Source organism: Tauraco erythrolophus, chromosome 4 (assembly GCF_009769465.1).
Source record: "Tauraco erythrolophus isolate bTauEry1 chromosome 4, bTauEry1.pri, whole genome shotgun sequence".
Classification (NCBI taxonomy): Eukaryota; Metazoa; Chordata; class Aves; order Musophagiformes; family Musophagidae; genus Tauraco; species Tauraco erythrolophus.
This window is the reverse complement of record NC_141468.1, coordinates 61433819-61451261: the sequence shown is the minus strand read 5'-3', so window position 1 is coordinate 61451261 and position 17443 is coordinate 61433819. Positions and strand designations below refer to the sequence as shown.

Genomic DNA, 17443 nt, shown 5'->3' with positions numbered 1-17443 from the left:
AGGCAGAGGCTTGAGGATAAGAGCTGAGAGTAGAGCTGGTCTGCAGCTGGTGGCAGTGGGGCTGGAAAAAGCAGAGCACTGGGTTTCCTCCCCTGTAAGCCGTTATGGGATGGGAGGGGGCCTTGTGTCTTCTTCAGCTTTCCAAGATGGACAGCACATACTATCCTTGGGCAGTTTGGCCGCTGGAAAAATGAATCACCATTTCCAATGCCATTGCGTTCCCAAGGCCTTTGGGAGGAACTAGGAGAGGCCTCCCTCCTTTCTGAACCAGGTGGTATTACATATTTAATATAACCCTCTTTGAGCAGCAGGCCTCAACCCAGGGTATGCATGCTATCTTCTGGAGTTGGTGGGGAGGGGAAAACCCCAGCCAAATGAGCCTGAGAGGCACCTGTCCTGCCCCATCTTGCTGCTGAGTTCACAAGTGGCTCTGCTGGCGGTTTCCTGAAGCTACACAGTCGTGGCTTCATCTCTGAGCTACTCCCCCTCCTGCAGCCAGTCCTGCAGCAGAACATCACCATGCCACAGGACTCCATGCTCCTTACCTAAGAAGGGCTTAGATCAAATGAACTATGTGGAGCATTTTCTCTTAAGAGCGCAGCCTGAGAGCCACGGGCTTCTGCCCTACCAACTGCATGAGGGTTTCATGCGGCAAACACGGTTGAATGCTGGGGAGTGGCACAGCTGCAGACCTCTATCACAAGTCTGTTTTTACCGCATTCACAGTTTCCTGAAACATCTTTTTTTTTTTTTTATTAATCTCAGGACCATCCTTGTCCCAGCAGATGCTAGAAGTGAAACCTGGGTGGAGGGGACAGGTTTGCCCATGCAGTGCTGGCTCTGGCCTCTGCTGTCACCCTTGCAGCAAGCCCAGAGCCAAACTCAGCTCACCTCCACCCCAGCCAGAGCATGCAGAGCTTGCTCCAAAGGCTCTGTGCTGGGAGTGTGGCCCACAGGAGGACACTCGAAGTCAAGGGACCATGAGGGCTGTGAGCTACAGGCCAGCACAGAATCCTCCAGTGCTGCAGACCTGCAAAAGCAGGTCCCTCCTGTGAGACAAGACTCGGAGCTGGGACGTGAGGGGCTGGGAGCCCCTGCAGCTTCCCGCTGCCAGCCTCAACAGGGAAACAGAGAACAAGGAGGAAACGCAAAAGGGCCAAATGCTGCCCTTCCCCTCCCAGAGCACCTGCAGGAGAGGAAGCAAGAGCAGAGGCACAATGGAGCCCAGGCTGGTGGGTTTTGCAACTGTGGGGCCAGAAGGGCCTCTGGAGCAAGGGACCCAATGCCCAAACCTTCTTACCAGTGCCTGGACTCAGGCTGCCTGGCTCTGCCGAGAAGGGAGGGCTGCTGGTGCCTGGTCAGCATGTGCGAAGGACACCAGCCTGTTCACACCGGTGATGTTTTGAACACTGGTTCATGCCTCAGTGAGTGCTTAAAGCTCTCAGTGCCTCCAGTTCCTTCGGTGCATTGCCTGCGGCTTCCCCTGAAAGAGAAATGAAGCCATCCCCGAATGTATACCTCGAGCACGGGGAGTTCAAGTTCCTCTTTGCTGCCCTTGGGATGCCCTGAGCCTACCTCGGAGTAAAAACACCTTTTCCATCCTCACTTTGTTTTCTCCCTCCCCAGACAGCAGGCACAGGAGCTGGCAAAGCCAAGAGGTGACTGTCCCCAAGGAAGACTTGAGTGCAGGGGAATTGGCTCACTGCTATTTTTGTCATGGGGCAAACAGGTGGGAAGGGTTTTTGGTGGCTGCCAAGTGGGGTCGGTTTGAAGCGATGACCCATAGGTGAAAATTCAGAGTGCTGCTCATGGCGCGCCAGGCCAGCCTGTCCCTGCTCTGCCGTGCAGCCAGCCGTGGTCACAGCGCTTTTCACTGCGGGCCACCCACAGCAGAGACTTTTCCTACTGGAATGATGTCTCTTTTTTTCAAGCAACTGAAAATATGAAGAATAGGGATGAGGGCACGGAATCTTTCCATGCCCAAATTAGTACTGTTGTACTTGCTATAGATTATACCAGTAATAGCTTGAATAATTTTGCAAGGTTTCTTTTGAGGAAGAACTTGGAAAAAAAAAACCTGCCAGGTCTGCAGGGGGTCGTTTAAGTATAGGCCATTGGGAAAAACTGCTTTATGACTGCGAAAAAATAAAACGACCTCTCGGTAAAGAATTCCTTTATAAATGCCTTTCCCTGTTTAAAAGTGTTTTCTAATGTCGCTATTTTACAAAGTTAAAGCTGCCTGCTCGCTTCTGACCACCAGATGGCTGTGGTCCCTCGCAGGCTCAGCCTGAGCAAAACCGACTGCAGAGGACAAGCTCTTGCTTGGCAGTGACCTGCCTAGCAGGCTGTGCAACCAATTTTTTTTTTCCTTATTCTAAGTATTGCGCTGCAACCATTAGCCTGGCGCGGATTCAACCCTGCAACTGCCCCAGCGCACACATTCAGGCATTGCAACTACACGGGGACCGGGAAGGAGCACTTGCACTGTGTCTATGATCCATTAATAACCACACTGGGAACGGGATCCTGACCTGGACGGATATTTTGCATGACCCAGAATGGTTGTTTCTATGCAAGCCGAAGAAAGGCATAACTTCCTTGTACTGGGTCAGAGCTGCCCTCTGTCCCTAAAAATCAAATACATGCTAAAAGTTCATGAGAATTTCCATGATGTTTGGGTTGTGCAGTTCCTGGCATACCAGCATCGCATTCATAGAGGCAAAAAAAAAATGCATGCTTGTCTTCTACCTACTACTAACCTCCAAATAGCATGTTATTATTTTTTTTAAAGACCTGTTAACAAAAACATCTCCTGATTTCCCACAACATCATCTTACAAATCAGCACAGAAATGTCCCTTGCTAGTACACTGGAAAGGCTGTTCTCCATCCCACAGGACTTTCATGTTGCTCTGCCATATCAAAACTTCCCCAAAGCTTATTTTGGATAACAAAATTCCCCCTTTCTTCAAAAAATGAGAATAAAGGCACTTCCCCTTCCCTTCAGAGCACTGTTAGTGGTGCTGCTGAGGGCAGATGGAGATGCTGGGAAGGGACATACAGTGGGGACCTGGTGGGCAGCATAGAGGGGGGGTTTGAGGAAGGAAAACATTTCTGTAAGTAACTTAGTTTTATCTGGAGGGGGGCATAAGCAAATGGAAGCACAAGAAGAGAGGAAAGAGACAAAAAGAGGAAGGAGTATAGGAAAATATGCAAAAACACAAGAGAGAAAGTAGGTGCCCTAATGCTCAGGAGTGAGGAAATGGAGGTGGCCTGTGGTCAGAGAGGATGTGCAACACAAGGAGTCGTACTGGCAGCCAGTTTGTTTATTTTCTGTTTCTCCTGAAGATCTTTCACGTGTCTTGGCACGAGGACAGAGGTGACTTCTTGCACCAGGGTGATGCCAAGGTGCTTGGAAGCCCTCAGGAGATTTCTCTTTTGTTGACTTGCCTGCTCTCTCCTCGCTTTTAGGGCACCCTGAGCATCCCACCTGGTGTCCAGCAGCTGTGCTGTGTGTTGGGTGAACAAGTACCCCGTTACTTTGTGTCAGTGACTGGCAAAACCGAAGAGAGGGAACAGGGACTCAGGGACATGGGCTCACAAGCAAAACTTCCTCTTCTCTATCTGCAAAAACTCGTGCATGTGACGATGAACAGGGACGGCAGCAGGTTTGGACTGCACAAATGGGCAGATTTGGTTCCCCCTCCCGGCAGGGTCACCAGCGGTCAGAGGGATGGAGACAAGTGAGGGGGGACAGGATTGCTCCCTGTGGGCAGGAGAAGTCTGTGGCAGTGCTGTCTCCGGTAGCATTTCTGCAGGACTGGACCTTGATCCTTGCCAGGAGCCCTTGGCCGGGAGGCGTGGGGATGTTTTGCTCTGCAGCAGCAAGGCTGGGGGCTCAGCCCTGGCGAGGAGACCCCCGGGGAGATGGGCTCTGCAGCAGGGCTTTTCTTAGGGGGGATCTCTAATTCCGCTTCCAGCACAGAAAAGCCGCATGTGCCAGTCTCCAGGCGCTGCGTTTTCCTAGTCAATCTTGGCAGAAAAGCGTGGATCAGGCACAAGGTGAATTTTCCAACGGGGTGAGGAGAGGACATGGCTTTCCAGCGGCTTTAGGGGAGGCTCTTTCTCAAGCACAGCGCAGTAGGAAAATCTGTGTTTAGAAAAATTGCTGTGAGGCAATTCAATGGTATTTTTAGCTGCTTGGCAAAAAAAAAAAAAAAAAGGGCCTGAAATACCAGGACAGTCTCAGTGGGAGATAGGTGCCAATTTCTCTGAGCTCCTTTGCATGATTTCAGTCCAAACCGAAAAAAAAAGAAAGACAAAAAGCCAGGGTGTGGGCAATCCACTGCCAGCAATGCCCATCCCCATTGCTTCCAGGCAGGGACACATTTTGTGCATTGATACACACCATCAACCACCAGCCTCAGCAGAGCAATAAGGGGGTGGCTCACTCCATGCGGAGCACCTTTGGTCCCTTTCATGTCTGCCAGGCTGCACTCGGCAGCGGAACACTTTGATTCAAACACCACGTGGCCCAGGTGCTCCTGTTAATGATTGTTTAACTTAAGAACCACAGCCACGGTCCAGAGGTCTTGCTATGCTAGGCACTGCCCAGGCAAAGGGGGTCTCTGCCACACAGTGCCCGCAGCCCCGGCTCCCTGATGCCCGGGATGCTAGGGAAGACCTCTCCAAAAAGGAGGATGTTGCTCTTTCACACTAGCAGCTGTGGTCCATAAGCATTGCTGTGCCCAGGGCTCTCCGACGCTGAGCCCGCCCTGCCCCTAAATGAAGGGCTTGGAAGAAATATCTGTCCTTCCTAACTCCTCTTGTTCTTATTCCTTCTCATTAGCATGTAGCATCATACTTTTTGAAAACAAAGCTCTTCCAAACAGCAGCTTGGTCAGGTAAATTCGGTCTTGCCTGCCTGCCCCGGAGCAATCTTTTGTAAGGAGTGAAGAAAAAGGAGGGGGAAGGCGAGGACAGAGGCTGTGCCACAGACACCGTGTGGCCCTGGGTAAGTCGCTTAAATTCGGTATACCTCACATGCCAGCCTCTAAAATAAATGCATTTCCACACCCCATATCTCCCTGGGTTTGGTGTTTTTCACCAGCACAGGCGCCCATCCAGCAGTGTTCCCGTGCCTTGATTCCCTCCATACGGAGTGGCGACTGTCCCCCTCCCAGGGTAGATGGCCACAGTGTCCTCCATGTCCGCGAGTCAGTGAGATGTGCAGCTTTCCTGGCTTGAGACACCAGCTTTTCTGACCTTTTCTGGCCCCCCGCCCCAGTGCAGCTGCAGTGGCCTGGGAAGCACAGCTGGAGGGGGAGCGTTTTGCTGCTGCCAGTAATGCCACATGTCCCACCAAGACTCCCCAGTCTTGCGTGAACCCCAAAACCCCGCAGCCTGGTTCCTGCTAATGCTGACTCACTCTTTCCCCAGCGTGGGCATCCTGCTGAGTCAGGGTCATGCCGGGACACCCTGTATAGCTGAGTCAAGGATTTGGGTTGTGGTGGAGGGGCTCTTTTGCTGAGTCATGGTGGAGGAGCAGGGTCCACGTGAGACTGTTTATTAAGGGGCGGTTTCCTGCGTGCCGCTCTGAGACTGCAGCTGCTATTCTTGGCCCAGGTCCTGCTTCTCGGGACAATTGGAGAAATCTCCAGAAACAGACCCGGCTGCAGCTGCACAGCGCCAGGCAGGAGGAGGACATGCGTGTTCCGTACCCCAGGGGCAGGGAACCATGCAGGGGTGGTTTGGAAACCTTGATGGAGGGGTGGTGGTGGAGGTGCATCTGGGTCTCACACTCTTTGCAGAACTCGGTTTCCAGCTCCATCTCCTCCTTTCCCCTGAGAAAGCTGTGTGAGCTGTGGCACAAAGGTCCTCCTTGTTGCATACGTGTGATTTTCAAATGCAGATTTTCACAGTTTGTGCGGTCTCACAGTCAGGGCACACTTTGTTCTACATGGTTGTTGCACGGAAACAAAGGAGGTGGCATGGGCTAAACATTTGCTCAAATGGGATTTTTATTTGCAAACTCTGCCCTGCTGCCTTCCACACTCCCCTTTCGCTTCCAAAGCGAATCCCCAGCAGGTCACAAGGTCTGTCCCCACCAGCACCAAGCCTCTGAGGACCACGGTGGGCTCTGTGCACTCTATCCCAAAATTTCAGCCCAGCTTACCTGTAACCTGGAGACCTGCTTCATGCCTTGGGTCGCTGCCTGACCCTGGGTCTCTGGTCGCAAAGCAGGCATGAGCCTTGCAGGGTGCTTGCTCTCTTCTCCCTCCTCCTCCCTGCTCTGTTCCCAGCCAGCCCAGAGCTCTCTCCATGCTCATAGCCATGTCCTGGAGACACCCATGCACTGCAGCACGTATATATCCACACATCTATAAAAATACATATCGTAATCTGTGCTTCTTGTTTTTGACACGCTAGTTCATTTATGCCCAAGAAATCTGCCTTCACCTCCCTCTCCCACCACATTGGTCTCCGAGGTTCCTGTGTGCGGGGTTGGCCCAGCACAGCCATGTCTGTCTGTAGGGATCTCCCAAGGGTACCAGCAATGCCAGGCCGGACGGTGCCTGAAGCATCTGTGCTCCCTATGGGGATTTCCAGTGCATTACACTCCTGACCTCCCTTTTTCCACCTGTATCTTTGATCTAGATACGGATTGTTCGATGCTGACGGCAGCGAGCACAGCCAGCTCTGCCAGGATTGGGCTGGGCCAGGCAACCTCCCTTTGGTAAACATGAATTATCCCCTAAACTCCAGCGCTGACTCCCTTCTTCAGCAAGTCACTGTAAGCGGTTATCTCAACTTCTTTGTTTTTTTTTTCCTCCCCTGCCATTACACAGCAAGTCCTGGTTACTGAGTCAGCTTTCCGGGTGCAAACCAGGCGGCTGCGTTTTGCTGTGTCACGGTCCGAGAGAGCCCACTCACCCTCCGAGCTGGCGAAGGCTGCCTTCACTGAGCGGTGCCTTCCTGCCGAGCTGAGCCGAGCTGCTGGGAGCTGCCCACCAGAGCCCAGCATGGGACAGCACTTCCCACGGAGGTTCAGGAGAGCTGACTTGGCACTCCATGACTGCCTGTGCAACTAGACATTTCTGACCATAAATCTAGTGGCAGAACATGCTGTTCAGTCTATAAAGAGAGAAAAATCCATCACTTCCCTACCCCTGATGAAAACACCAACCCCTCAATAACTCTGTTATTCACCTACACCACCTCTTGATTTTCTCAGGGCTGGGCTGTGCAGATAGAGGCTTTTAAGCCCAGCAGGAACTATTACAAATACCTTGCCTGAGGCTATTTGATTCATCTTCGCTAGAAATCTTCTGTGCAGTTTCACTGGTGCCCATGCACATCACTCTCACAGCAAGTAGCTCTGGCAGCACCCAGCCACTGCTCACTGGAAAAGCAGGAGACAACAGGACTTCCGGCAGGCACAGTGGAGACCACTGTTCTGACACTTCGATGAGGTCCAGGAAAAATCTCCTAGTGACCTGGATGCGGGCTGGCCTCTGCTTTCCCATGTCCCACTATGCCTAGATTGAGTTTCTCCAGGGGCCAGTTTATTCCTTCCACTAAAAGCAGGCACCTCCTTCCCTGTGCATTGCTCTCAAGTGTCAACTTCCCAAGTTCTCTTCTAGGAAGAGAGGGTCTCTCGCAGATCTCTGCCAGCACATTTGGCAGACTTGGTGTCATCAACCTTCCCCACTCCACACAGCTACAGCACAGCAGCAGCAATACAAGTCCTCGCTGCAGAGCGCTGGATGGGGCCAGAAACACCCCAGGCCAGCAACTGCAAAGATGATGACATCCCACTTTCAGTTCTCCTTCCATTTTGCTGCAGGGCATTTGGGCCTTTCAGGAGAGCTGGGCCCAGTCTCACAGTCGCTCCATCCCAAGTAACCCTGATCAGCTAGAGACCAGATGCATAAATCAGTTATGGGGCACAGCTTGCTTTCCTGCACCTATTGAAAAGCTCACAGCAGAGGCGAGCTGCAGTAGGGACCTCATCTCTTGTGACCAGCCCAGGAGAAGATCAAGCCTCAAGATCCAGAGGGAGATAGAATCATAGAATCACAGAATGGTTAGGGTTGGAAGGGACCTCAAAGATCATCTAGTTCCAAGCCCCCTGCCATGGGCAGGGAAACCCTTCACTACATCAGGTTGCTCAAAGCCTCATCTAACCTGGCCTTGAACACTTCCAGGGATGGGGCATCTACAACTTCTCTACGCAACCTGTTCCAGTGCCTCACCACCTTCAATGTAAAAAATTTCTTTCTTATATCCAATCTAAATCTGCCCTCTTTCAGTTTAAATCCATTGCCCCTTGTCCTATCACTACATACCTTTGTAAAAAGTCCCTTTCCAGCTATACATTGGCTCCATGTCCCGGGGCAGTGTGGTTAGGAACCAGGACTTCTTCCTGGGAAGAAGTATTCTACCTGGAATGGCAGCAACCTGGCTAGACACCCTTTCTCTCTCCCCTCCAGTCTCACATCTACATCTGCCTCAACCCTGGATGAAAAGGTAGGAGGATCACCTTTTTGATACATCTTTTAGAGTGCCTCCAAGCATGCAACCTCTTGGAAGAAGGCAGGCAGGGGACAAAAGCACTGGTCTGAAAGCAACCAGAAAGTCCTTTGGAAGCAACTGGGTGCATTACCAGAGCTGCAGAACAGAAGTGAAAGGAGAGGCAGGGGTGAGGGTTGTTTTTTTTTCATATTATTTCATAAAATGAATAATAATATTCATTTTCATATTCTTATATATTTCCGACTTCCCTCTATCAGAACTACAGGTTCAATCTGTGCTCCAGCTTCCCACGTCAGAATAGGACACACTGAAAAGGACAGAAACCGTCAGATTTAAGGAGCAATGCCAGAGGGAAATGCTCATTTTGGGGCCATCCCTGTGGCAAAATGGCATCAATGTTTTCAGGAGGGACTGGCCATGCAGCCAGCTTCTGTGGGCTCTGCACAGGAGTCCTCTCCCAGGGGATGTTTTGGGCTTTGTCACAGTTGCATCAAACATTCACACACTCCGATACATTTATTTTGCTTTACAGAAAACCAAGCAAGCCAAGCAGCAAATTGTCTGCAATGGCATGGGGGTAAGAGTGGAACACGACAGCTTTTGCTAGCGTACTGTTGCTTTAAAAGACAATAGCAAGACAGGAAAAGTCTGGCTGAGTCAGGGTGGAAACGCTGAGTAATCCTTCCTGAGCGCTGCACAGCATGCCAGATGTCTGCCCGAGTCAAAAAACAACCGTGGAAGCATATTTCCTCCAGGACATCATTCTAACCTACACCACCAAACCCAGCTGTGGCCAGACGTAGGTGCAGTAACCAGGAGACATGCGAGGCACTCGGTTTCAATGGCAGCAACCACCAGCAAAGCCTCAGAGTGGACTTGCTGGAGGGGACAGACGGACAGAACATGCCACAGTTCCTCCTCCTCCTCCCCAGACTCTGCCTCCCTACCACCCCCTGCACGACTGCAGCACGGGGCTTTCTCGCACCCCCAGCAGCACGGGAACGCTGGCTTTAAGCACCCTGCTCTTTGGGTTGGGCACAAAATATGTGCTTTTCCGAAGTACAGCTGGCTGATGCATCATCCGTCCTGGCTAGCCCTGCTTCCAGCACAGCTAAGGCTGGAAAAGGGCCCCACTTCATGTGTTGGCAGCCTCAGTGAGCACTTCACCAGACAAAAGGACAAAGCAGACAGGTACTGGCAGAAGCACCTTGTCCTTATCTCTCTTCCCAAATCAGAGAAACTATTTGCATTTGAAAGTCTCTGCAGACTTCCTCAGTTTCCCCCAAGCCTTGTATCACATCTTTTCAGTCCACCACCTACCCTAGCTTTCTGGGCATCTAGAAGATGGAGTGCCATTTTCCTAAATTGCCCTGCATGCAGCTGTGGTAACAGCAGGGGCCAGTTGCCACGCAATTCAGATGGGATTTTGTCCGTACACAAGGGAGCATGGAAAGGATTTTGCTGTGCATCGGTGCAGGCACACCTGTGCTGGCTCTATGCAAAGGGACAGGGTTTATTCCCCAGTGCCCGGCACTGTGCAAGGCCAGTTCTGGTGCTTGCAGACCACAGCTGGCGTATGCATGTGCCACAGCAACCGGATTACCCCCGGTGCCCAGGTTTGAGACACACCCCAGGGTCCCTGCTGTGCTCCCTGCCGTGAAGGGGGTATGCTCCTAACTTGTAGTGCGGAGCTCCCCATCCCATGGCCAGTAAGCACCGTGTTACCCGAGAGACTCTCTGAAGATGTGCACAGTCATGGGAAATAAGGTGTTTATACCCGAGTCATGTTAGGGCAGATGAGGACGGGTGATGTCTCGGCTCCCCAGGCAGGGTGCAGCCGGGACACAGACTGGGGTGTAGGGAGAGGAGGCTGTCCACCCTGCCCCGGGCACTAGCCCTGTAAATCCCCCCCCTCGTTGTCCAGCCCCGCTGCCGCCAGCACAACGAGCACCTCTGGCAGCACCTGGGCTCCGCCTGCCATGGGCACTGCGCTGAAAGGGTTACAGATCCAGGCACCCCTGAAGAAGAAGTTGCTGGACATCCTCTTCTTTGTGCTTAGTTATCAAGACGCATCAGGTGACTTCCTTCTGGTCCCTGGGGCTGCAGGGGAAGAGAGGGTGACAGCCGCGCTGGGAAGGGAAGTGCAGTTGTGTTGCAAGAAGTTTGTATTCTTCATGAGGTCAGCGGTTTGGCTGCTCACGTGTCCTGGCAGTATAAAGCTGGATGAGGGGAGCTCGGCTGCCCAGCTCAGAGCTTCACTGTCCTGGGAGCAGGAAGAAAGGAGGAAAGCACGAGCAAGAAAAAAACAACAGGGAAGCGGAGGAGTGAAACGAAGTGGAGAAACATGGAAACTTCCCAGACACACAGCTCCGAAAGGTGAGAGCGGCACGGGAAGGAGAGGGAAGTTTTTTTGCCAGAAGAGTATAGTGTTTCTCCCTTTGCTTTTAGGCATGCTGTTCCTGTTTACGCTCTGTAGGGAACGGCATGCTCCTGCTTTCACCTCTGGATGGAGTCTGTCAGTCTTCCCTGCTCGGGACAGCGTTTGGGATGCTGGCGCTCCCCTGTTCCCGTCCGTGGCTCTCGGGAATGCTCTGCTCCTTTTCCTGCCGTCCCAGGCTCCCCATTTTTTTTTTTCCTAGAGAGCTAAGATCCATTTTGCCAGAGGAGAGCAAAAGCACTCACATCTGTTTTGCCGCTCTTTCCCAGCATGTCCAAGGACTTGTCAGAGCTCATGAAGGAAGCCACCAAGGAAGTGCACGAGCAGGCGGAGAACACGCCGTTCATGAAGAATTTCCAGAAGGGGCAGGTGTCACTCCAAGAGTTTAAGGTACTTGTTAGCAGCCTTGCTTGGGGATGGGACTTCCTCGCCAGGAAATGTGCTGTTAGATCAAACGGGCTGCACGGGAACTGAGGGGGGGAGGAGGGGGACAGTGCAAGGAAGGAGGTCCTCTGCATTACCACTGTCTGGTATCGGCATCTCCTGTGCAAAACGTGCTCTTCATCAAACTCCAGCACCCTAAAGATCTTAGTGGCTCCTCTTGCAGAAGGCAGGGCAGGACTGTGCATATCAGGACGGGCAGTCAAGCTGAAAGAGGATAAAAAGACAAAGAGGTTGAAGGGATTAATGTAATTGTTTTTCTCTTTCTTCATAAATGCCTGCATGTTAATTATTGGCAATGATAGTTAGTGGAGATAAAACTATGTGCAGATACATGAGTGGCTGAAATGCCAAAAAGATGGAGGATACTAATTTTACAGCCCTCTAAGCAGCTACAGCTAGAAATAATGATGGAATAGTGAGAAAGGGAGGCTGTGGGATTATCTCTGGCAATTTTGCAATGTTTTAGTTGTCACTTGGGTTGTAGCAGAGCTGAGACAGTGAACAATAATAACTCAGAAGAGTTTGAGCAAGCCATGTCTGCTGCTAACAGGTAGGAGCCTATTGCTTTTCTTAAGATAAAAGAGAATCATTTGCAGATATTAGTCTGTGCCTAACCTAGCTAGACACGATTCCTGGAATCTGAGCCACATAACAAAGCCATGAGCAAAACCAAAGCACACACCTGGGCCAAAACTTCCTGGGAGGTGATAGGATGTGACGCACAGGCTTGCAAATAACAGCTAGCAATCCAACCTGTGGTTTAATTACTTTGTTGTCGAATGGTTCTTTGGCAAATAAATCCATATGAGTTGGAAAAAGACTGCTTATTTCTGACAGGTCGCATTCAGGATACTTAGTCAAGCATAAATGTAATCTCAGGTGCTGACTTCCTGCTGTTAGAACTGCAGCATTGGTTAGGCAGTGAACTTCGAGTCAGGCTGGCGATAACGTAAAAAGTCAGGCCTTCAGGAATACAGCTCAATTTCTTAGAAGATATTTATGTTCTGTCAGGGGGAGTGAGACATGTGGGTTTAAAAAAGTAACAATAGTTTTCAAAAGCCACGTTTCCCACTGAACCACTATCTGCCTCTGAAAACAACTAGTCAAGTTATATTTTCTTAATTTGTTAGGCAATGTTCCCGTATTTTGTTTCTTTTCCAGTAAGCCGGGTAACAGGTGGTTGTTTAAAAACCTCTATTTTTGTTTACTCTCTTGGCAAACCTATATATCTGTCCTGACATGTGATTCCGCAGAATCTGAACGTTTGTTGCCACAACTGAACCACTGCCCGTGTGCTTATCAAAGTCCTATTTGCTGGCAGAGTGGGGAAAAGTTGAAACGGCAACTCTTTTACGGCAGAACTGATTGCTTTGTGGGAGAGTAAACCACTTTCTTTCCTGTCATCAGTGTAATTCCTCCCCTAAACCTGGGTCACTTGGACTGCAATACCTTCACATTTTACCCTTTTCTGCTGACAAGGGATTCCAGTTTAACGAAGGGGTGGTGTGGGTGTAAATATGTATACAGCCTCTGAAAACAGAACGCCCCGGGAAAGAAAGAACACAGCCAGATTGTCTTATGCCACGTGGAAAAGCTGGCGGAGAGAAGAAAGTATCACGTAAGCTGGGAAAAACAACAATAACAATGGTTTCAAAATAGAGAGGAGAACACACAGCCTCGCAGTGCGCCTTCACAAAGGCATGTTTCAGAGGCGGGCTGTGCTTCCAGCCCCCTTTTATCTCATCTCCTCCGGCAAACCAAGGAGGCAACCCCACTTGCAAGTCTGAACGAGGAGAGCGGTGGTGCCTCAGTTCCCAGGATGGTGGGATGCCAACAGGATGAATATGTTGAAAAACAAACAGGGTGTGTCATCATCTCACAGGGCCCCACAAAGGGAACCCACATCTTGAAGCATTCAGATTTGAACAATGCACCAGCAAATATACCTTTGGGAATATCCTCTCTATTGACCAAGGGAATGAGAATAGACCAGGCATGATTTAATAGGGCTCCAGTTTCCATTGCATCAAGCTGCAAGACCTTTAACTCAAATGTAAAGGCAGTGGCTTTTGAGGGCAAGTAAGACCAGTATCTGCTGGAAAGGGTTTAGGTCGTATCTGATGCCGCTTCAAGCAGAAGGGGAAGGGCTGAACAGTGTCTCACTGCACCTTGCAACTCAGTTTTCCGCATGGGAAACCTGCAACATCACAGATGTGCATGACTTATACTGGGTGTGTCCATTAGTAACTTTTTTGTTAATAGTATTTGTCTCCAACACCTGAAGAAGACATAGATGCACCTGTAGCTCAGCTTCTTCCTTCTCTTTCAGCTGGTTACAGCATCCTTGTACTTCATCTACTCTGCTCTGGAGGAAGAGATTGAACGTAACAAGGACAACCCAGTTTATGCCCCTGTGTATTTTCCGGCGGAGCTGCACCGGAAAGCTGCCCTGGAGGAAGACCTCAAGTACTTCTACGGCAGCAACTGGAGAAAAGAGATCCCATGTCCTGAGGCTACTCAGAAATATGTTGAGAGGCTCCACTACGTAGGCAAGAACCACCCAGAGCTCCTGGTGGCTCATGCCTACACTCGGTATTTGGGAGACCTGTCTGGGGGGCAGGTGCTAAAGAAAATTGCCCAAAAGGCCCTCCAGCTGCCCAGCACTGGAGAAGGGCTGGCTTTCTTCACCTTCGATGGAGTCTCCAATGCCACCAAGTTCAAGCAGCTCTATCGCTCCCGCATGAATGCCCTCGAGATGGATCACGCCACTAAGAAAAGAGTCTTGGAAGAAGCCAAGAAAGCATTCCTGCTAAATATACAGGTAAGTAACACCCAGCCAGCCCTGCCTGCCCACACCCTCACTGAAACAAGATAATAGCTACAGGGGAAAGGCAAAGCCGGTATTTCTGCTGTTGAGCTTATGGGAAGTTGTGGACTAGGGCACGCTAGTCAGAGTTCAATGGCTACATTTGTCCAACCTGGGAGCCTAGTAAAAGGTTGAGCTCTGAAAAGGTCTTCTCCCTCCCCTAGGGTTTGAAATCAGTCTCTTCCATGTGCCATTGTTCAGATATGAATGAGGGCTTATACCGGGAGTGGGGATCACCACCCATCTGTCCTACCTCTATAGTACAGCTCCACAGGTCCTCTGAGGATGCTGACTTGATGCACAGGTACCTGGCTTTCCCTCCCATCAGAAGATGGGCCATAGCCTTCTCCTGAGCTGGAAGCTTCAAGGAGAATCTGTAAAGTGAACAACAGTTTGAAAAACATACCCCTGGCCCCGCAGGCAGATTGCGTTCTGTACAAATAGTTCCAGGAGACTTGGACTGAAGGCATGTGTCTTCCTCTAGTTTCTAAAGTGCCTGGGGCAGGGGCAAGGGCTCCAGTGAAAAAAGAAGAGGCGGCCATGTAATGACACAGTGTTCCTCTTCTCAGGTGTTCGAAGCACTGCAGGAGCTGGTGTCTAAGAGCCAAGAGAACGGTCACCCTGTGCAGCTGAAGGCAGAGCTTCGCACAAGGAACTTTAACAAATCATATGAGCACGGTAAGACATTTCTAAGGGCAGGTGTTTAACATTGCCCCTTGTGGTTTTGTCCTCCTCCCTTCCTCAGTTCTTGTTTGTAGAAGCCACTGAGAAATGAGCATGAGGTGCTTGTCCCGTCTCTTCTCCAGCCATCAGTAGGTAGTGCAAGGAGAGGCACTGGTGTGTGCAAAGCTGCTTCTAGACATGACAGAGCAAGCATGACACATGGGGGCTCTCCAGAAATAGTGTCAAGGAGGGAGCTTTACAAGAAGCCACTCTCCTCTCCTCCTCTGAGGTTTTAACAAGTTTAAGGTTCATTCACCACATGAGTTTCGACCACAGGGAAAACTGGCCTTTAGTTCACAGAAGCAAAGGCGGCAATTTTGGGCCCAGCAGCTCAGCCATGCTGCCGTGATGCTGAAAAAGGGTTCTTCTGGACACGCGGCCCTATCCAACGGCCTGCCCTTTCAGACTAAATCTCCCTCTGGTTGTTTTCCTGCCTTACAGAACTATTTACTGAAAACACTCCTGAAAGCGTACTGGGTTTATAGCGAGCATTGTTCTGGATGGTGAAATGTAACCAGCTGGGAAGTGGGGATGTATGGGCTGCCCATCAGCTTTGCAAAACTGACAAAGCTCCATCGACTGGCAAGCGCCGATCCCGAACCAGGCAAAGCCCGAGCAGTGGCTGCAAGCAGAGCAATCCCTTTTCACGGAGTCAGGATTGTGACTGAGTGAGGAGTGGGCTCAGATTTTTACACAGGAGAGTGGTTTCTCTGATAACGTGTGGATCAAATAGAAAAGCCCTTATGACCTACCCATTCTAAAACTAAAAGGGAGATTTTTTTTTTGGTGCATACTAGATTGAACCAGTTTTCCCATGGTAAAGAATGAAAAGCAAACCTTGTCTTGTGCATCTCTAGACAACGAAGCTTAAAGCAACTTTGTTGGGAAAGGCAGTAAAAGTTCTCTGTGAAACTTTGCTGTTCCTTTCCCAATACACTCATAAAAGTGGGATTTTCAGAAAAGTTTGGTGTTGGATGAGGAATCCCATCCTGAAGTTGTACTGGGATAATTATTTGTCTAGAGTGCTAAGGACTACCTGTTTAAGGTCATTAGAGGCCTAATGAATTAAATCAGAGACATAAGAAACAAAAGGCTTTTTAAAATTCTGGCTTAAGTATTTGGCTGTCTTCTGCACACATCAGGGGTTTGATGGAGCTGGGCAGTGTATTTATAAGCCTGTAAGGAGACAAGGGTAGTGGCCATTACTCAAGTTCAGGTAGATGCGTTGTGAGCCTTTGTGATTCTCAAAGGTCAGGTCTGCTGCTTCCCTTCTTCACCTACCCCAGGAGAGCAGAACCTGCTGCTGCTGTTTCCCCCAGTTTCCCCCAGCCCAAGTGGGCTCTGGGCTTCCTCCTCTCCCCTTGACAACTCCAGCAGGGTCTGCTCCAGCACTGGGGAAAGCAAGCATGGCATACCAGCAGCTTCTTGCCTCAACTCTTTCTCATCCACTTTTTGTCTTTTTCTTTTCCTATCTGATCTAGGTCCAGCACCTGGGAAAGAAAGTGAGAGGACAAACAGGAGACACACAGACATGATGCCCACCACTCCCCTGGTGCGGTGGATCCTCGCGCTCGGCTTCCTAGCCATGACAGTAGCAATGGGCTTATTTGCCATGTGAAGAAGCAGGACTTTCACCTTCTCTTCGTGCCTTCCCTCACCCTGAACTAATCCACCTTCCCCAGTCCTTGTGAGAGAAATTGCCCCCAACTGAGTACTGTGATCTTGGCTCTGTCACTAATACTAGGAGGCTTTTCTCCCCAGAAATCAAAGAGAGGGCTGTAAGGGGGGTCAGGCAAAGGCTCTCCTGTGCTTGGTGTGAGCGCTTCTCAGAGACTAACTGTATCACCAAAAACTAAGGGTAGAAAAAGCTAAAACCAATGGTCAAGAATTGCCATCGCTTTACAGAGTGCCTGCAAAAATCCTACAGGATCAGAAACACAGCTTTGACATGTCTCTCCTCAGAAATACGAAGCTCCCTGGAGCTCTGTTTGCTCAGTTTTTATACTGCTAGATAATACTGTGATCATTTTTTCTGTGGAGCCACACGGCTCCTGTGGATTATAGACTGTTTTATATGACACTAGTAAGTCTTTGTTAATTCTTTTTCCAATCATTTTTGTTTTTTAAAAAGCAGAAGACAGTTGTTGAAGATACAGTGTCATTCTCTTGTATGATTATATAATTTATACACATAATAAACTTCAATGTAAAGTCTTCAGACCTGGTGTTTCTTATTATTAAAGCCTTACCTGGGGAGAAAGGAGGTGTATGTCTGTCTATCTCCCAGTTTTATATCTTTTGGAGCTGCTGCCTCCAGAGACATTATAATACATGAAAGTGGGAGCTATCATCAGAGCCAGACTCTGCTCCCACTCAGTGCTAACAATAACCTGTTACAAGCTGGGGCAGGTTTCTTCAGCTCCTACACGCTGGTCTCCA

The 17443-nt window shown here is 50.1% G+C and overlaps 1 protein-coding gene across 1 annotated transcript; it reads left to right on the top strand.

Moving 5' to 3' along the window:
* The first annotated feature begins 10829 nt into the window (after nt 1-10829).
* HMOX1 (heme oxygenase 1) lies at nt 10830-17145 on the top strand. Its single transcript, XM_009991166.2, has 5 exons — nt 10830-10910; nt 11241-11361; nt 13745-14236; nt 14851-14959; nt 16486-17145. Exons 1-5 carry the CDS (start codon nt 10879-10881, stop codon nt 16620-16622), a joined length of 891 nt encoding a protein of 296 aa, XP_009989468.1. The 5' UTR covers nt 10830-10878; the 3' UTR covers nt 16623-17145.
* Nucleotides 17146-17443: the final 298 nt, after the last annotated feature.